The 5,077-nt window shown below is 41.7% G+C and overlaps 1 protein-coding gene across 1 annotated transcript; it reads left to right on the top strand.

The window, feature by feature from the left end:
- The first annotated feature begins 212 nt into the window (after window positions 1-212).
- LOC116596027 (sodium channel protein type 8 subunit alpha-like) lies at window positions 213-777 on the top strand. The gene has a single exon (XM_032352986.1). It carries the CDS (start codon window positions 378-380, stop codon window positions 759-761), a length of 384 nt encoding a protein of 127 aa, XP_032208877.1. The 5' UTR covers window positions 213-377; the 3' UTR covers window positions 762-777.
- Window positions 778-5,077: the final 4,300 nt, after the last annotated feature.

The raw sequence follows: 5,077 nt of genomic DNA, 5'->3' as shown, positions 1-5,077 counted from the left end.
GCTCATAAAAAAACACAGAGTAACTCCTCATGACCTTGGATTAGGTCATGGTTTCTTAAGTATGATACCAAAAGACTGGTAACAAAAGAAAAAGTGTATAAATTGACTATATCAAAATTAAAAACTTTTGAGCTGCAAATGACACCATCAAGAAACTAAAGAGACGACGCTCGCGAGGCGCTCCGGCGCGGCGCCCCCTGCCGGCGCCCTGCTCCCTCGCCCCGGATCCGGTCCGGGCGGCGCGGGGACTCCGGCCTGAGAGCCAGCGAGCGCGCGGGCGGGCGGCGTGGCGCGCTGCGGGCGAGCGGGCGCGTCCTGCAGGGAGCTGACCTGTCCCGGCCGCAGCACAACTAACGAAGCTGCTGCAGGATGAGAAGATGGCAGCGCGGCTGCTCGCACCACCAGGCCCTGACAGTTTCAAGCCTTTCACCCCCGAGTCACTGGCAAACATCGAGAGGCGCATTGCCGAGAGCAAGCTCAAGAAACCGCCGAAGGCCGAGGGCAGCCATCGCGAAGACGATGAGGACAGCAAGCCCAAGCCAAACAGTGACCTGGAGGCAGGGAAGAGCCTGCCTTTCATCTATGGGGACATCCCACAAGGCCTGGTTGCGGTTCCCCTGGAGGACTTTGACCCATACTATTTGACGCAGAAAGTGAGTTGGAGGAGGCGGCGACCCAGCTTCAGACCCCCTGTCCTAACAGGCTTAGGGGAGACTGGGAGAAAGAGCTGTCCTTTTGCCCAAGTTTGGATAAGTAGCTAACCTTTTATTTCAGTTCTGGTTAACGGGCTTTATTTTTTTCAGTTTAATTGCTGCTCAGGGTCATTCGTGGGTCTTAACACTGCTCAACTCTGTTAATAAGACTTCTGTGTTTGGCTCCAGGCCAGATCAGAAGAAGATGAAAACAGATTAAAACAAAACAAAAGAGAACATAAATGCAGTGGGACTGTTTTAATAGAGTCCAAAAAAGCCGGCATAGTGAAAGATGATATAGCCAGGTAGAATCTCTCCCACACACATTCCAAATTCTATCTTTAACTGTAAAGATGCTGTAACTATTACAATATCAGCAAAGCCTATTGTTCCTATAAAGGAAATGAGGGATGTGTACTCTGTCCAAACTTTCTCTGTCCCATGGTGACATTAGATCATAGCTGTTGGAGATAGGAGCAGAATAAGGTGAACCAGACTGGGCCAGTGAAGAGAGCCGGTGTTTGGCCTTGTTACTCAGTTGTCTGGGTTGAGCCACCACTCATTCTTACATTAGAGTCCATTCTGTTATTCCTACCAGTAAGAAGCAAAGTGAATAAACAAATAAACACTAGTCTTCATTTGGCCAAGAATTTCAGGCTCCCTTAACAAATATTTGACCAAACTGTGGGTTTCTTTCTCATGATTATCTTTTGAAACAAGGCAACAGGTGGAGAAGCAAAGCCCCCTAGTTAATCCACCAGCCAACTAACGAGCCATTGCATACTGAGGAATGACATCAGATACCATTTTAGGGATCCCTCATTTGATAAATGTCATTTAAAGAATTAGATTGATAGGTGAGGGGAGAAAAGGCTTTGTGTAATTACATATTCATAAATACAGAGCTTACCTGAACTGTCTTTATTAACAAAACTGCCTCATAAACTTCCCCTAACTTGTCCTTCAGTCTTATAATTTGGAAGAAATTTTAGTTTCTTGGCTTAATAATGGGACAGAAGTAAGATGAGACCAGTAGCTCTCTTGACCTCGCTATAATTGTGGAGTCATTTTTGGTTCATGATGGTAAAAATAGTTAAGACGTTATCTACACGAAATAGTCCTTCACTCACTTCTGTTGCAGCTCAGGACAGCACCATAATAGAAAACAAAATAGCAAGAGTAATCTTTATCTTCCACTGAGAAATGCAGAAAGTTTCAGAAACAAGCATGATATGATAGAAATAACAGTAGACCAGAAGTAAAAACTCCTGACTCTACCATAATTCACCACGTTTATTATCTGTATTTCTCTTTTGTTGTATGTGTATTGTTCAAGCTACCACAAATAGATTATAGGAAAAGAAAGTTGTAAATAAAGAAAAAAACTTATCAAAACTAAAAAAAAAAAAAAAAAAGAAAAGAAACTAAAGAGAAAAACCAGAGAATGGGAGAAAATATTTACAAATCATGTATGTCGAAAAGGATTCACATCTCAATAGAAATAGCCAAAAAGCAGAAACAACCCGAATGTCCATTACCGCTGAATGGGTAAATAATGTGGAGTATATCCATACAAAAGAATATTAGCCATAAAAAGGAATGAAGTAGTGACATATGCTACAACATGTTTGATCCTTCAGAACTATGCAAAGTGGAAGAAGCCAGTCAAAAAGACCACATATTGCACAAATCCTTTTAAGAGAAAATGTCTAGAATAAGAAAACTTATAGAGACAGACAGTAAATTACAGGTTGCTCAGGGCCAGGGGGGAAGGAGACAGGAGGGAAAAGGTGACTTAATACTAATGAATATAAGGTTTCTTCTGAGGGGATGAAAATGTTCTAAAATTAGTTCATGCTAATGGTTGTATAACCCTACGAACATACTAAAAAGACACTGAATTGTACACTTTAAATAAAGATGAATTTTAGACATGTGAATTATATCTCTATAAATTCAAAGCTGTTTTAAAAAAGCAATCAAAACAAAAATACCCATCGGTATAGGCTGCTTCCCTAGTGAGAAAATCATTCTATTTTTAGACTGGAGATCCAGAAGAGGAGAAGCAACTTGCACAAACCCCACAGTGAGCCAGCAACTAAGTGGGATCTCTAAGATTTCTGCCTTAGAAGATCCCCTAGGCCTCATTAACACTGGAAAATTTCTTACCCATTATGGTCTGTCTTCTTGGGGGTATGTGGGGGGGTCTTTCCCCTCAGGGACAGTAGCCTTACAGGCTGATGCATTTATCCAGAAGAATTTCCATCAGCTAATGTAACCTGCGGATGCTATAACCTACAGGAAGTAGACAATATTAATCTAGCAGGAGTCTAAGTTCTTAGAAAATAGTGAAGAAATTTCAAGGGAACCTAGAAATCTAGGCAAGGTCTCAATAGTTCCCTGAAAGGAACATCAGATGAAAGCATGTAAGATTTTTAGGCATGCAAAAATTATATGAACATATGTTGATCAGTTTACAGAAATAAAGACCCAGAAACCAGATCTCTCAGTCTTAATTATGCCTGCCAGGTAAAGCAGGAGACGGAAATTAGAGTACTGAGGGTCAACTCTTTGACTTTTGCCCTCAAATTAGTGCCTTCTTCCTCACGGGAACATCCATTTCCTTCTAAAACCACCTTTAAAACCACACAAGCTAGAACAGAAAAAAAGGAATGAAAAGGAATAAAAGATCCTCATCCCTGCTGCAATATGTTCAGAACCTTCAAGTATCTTATTGTAAAATCAGAAGATAAAAAAAATGCCTTCAATATCAACAGCTTCCTCATTTGCACAATGGAGAAAGGGAACACCACTTAACATAGAGAAGTCTGTAGACATGTGCTACATGCCCAGTTAAGAAAGTGTATCAGAGGGGTGCCTGGGTGGCTCAGTGGGTTGGGCCTCTGCCTTCAGCTCAAGTCATGATCTCAGGGTCCTGGGATCGAGCCCCACATCTGGCTCTCTGCTCAGCAGTGAGCCTGCTTCCTCCTCTCTCTGCCTGCCTCTCTGCCTACTTGTGATCTCTCTATCTCTGTCTAATAAATAAATAAAATCTCTAAAAAAAAAAAAAGTGTGTCAGAAATGTGTCTGTGCATTTAATGCAATCCCTATCAAAATACCATCAAATTTTTTCAAAGAAATGGAACAAAGAATCCTAAAACTTACATGGAACCAAAAAAGACCCCAAATAGCCGGAGGAATGTTGAAAAAGAAAGCCAAAGTTGGTGACATCACAATTTCAGACTTCAAGCTCTATTACAAAGCTGTAGTCATCAAGACAGTATGGTACTGGCATGAAAAGAGACACATAGATCAATGGGACAGAATAGAAAGACCAGGGGTATCTGGGTGGCTCAATGGGTTAAGCCTCTGCCTTCGGCTCAGGTCATGATCTCAAGGTCCTGGGATCAAGCCCCACATTGGGCTCTCTGCTCAGTGGGGAGCCTGTTTCCCCCTCTCTCTCTGCCTGCCTCTCTGCCTGCCTCTCTGCCTAGTTGTGATCTCTCTCTCTCTCTCTCTCTCTCTCTCTGTTAAATAAAGAAATAAAAATCTTAAAAAAAAAAAAGACTAGAAAGATCAGAAATAGACCCTCAACTCTATGGTCAACTAGTCTTCAACAAAGCAGGAAAGAATGTCCAATGGAAAAGACAGTCTCTTCAACAAATGGTGTTGGGAAAATTGGACAGCCACATGCAGAAAAATTAAACTGGACCATTTCCTCACACCACACACAAAAAGAGACTCAAAATGGATGAAAGACGTCAATGTGAGACAGAAATCCATCCAAATCCTTGAGGAGAACACAGGCAGAAACTTCTTTGACCTCAGCCTCAGCAACTTCTTCCTAGAAATATCGCCAACAGCAAGGAAAACAAGGGCAAAAATGAACTATTGGGATTTCATCAAGATCAAAAGCTTTTGCACAGCAAAGAAAACAGTCAACAAAACCAAAAGACAACTGACAGAATGGAAGAAGATATTCGCAAATGACATATCAGGTAAAGGGCTAGTATCTATAATCTATAAAGAACTTACCAAACTCAACACCCAAAGAACAAATAATCCAATCAAGAAATGGGCAGAGAACATGAAAAGAATACATTTCTGCAAAGAAGATATCCAGATAGCCAACAGACACATGAAAAAGTGCTCCACATCACTCGGCATCAGGGAAATACAGATCAAAACCACAATGAGATACCACCTCACACAGTCAGAATGGCTAAAATCAACAAGTGAGGAAATGACAGATGTTAGCAAGGATGAGGAGAAAAGGAAACCTTCCTACGCTGTTGGTGGGAATGCAAGCTGGTGCAACCACTCTGGAAACCAGCATGGAGGTTCCTCAAAAAGCTGAAAATAGAGCTACCCTACGACCCAGCAAT

Source organism: Mustela erminea, chromosome 7 (genome assembly GCF_009829155.1).
Source record: "Mustela erminea isolate mMusErm1 chromosome 7, mMusErm1.Pri, whole genome shotgun sequence".
Lineage (NCBI taxonomy): Eukaryota > Metazoa > Chordata > Mammalia > Carnivora > Mustelidae > Mustela > Mustela erminea.
This window is presented reverse-complemented; position numbering and strand designations above follow the sequence as displayed.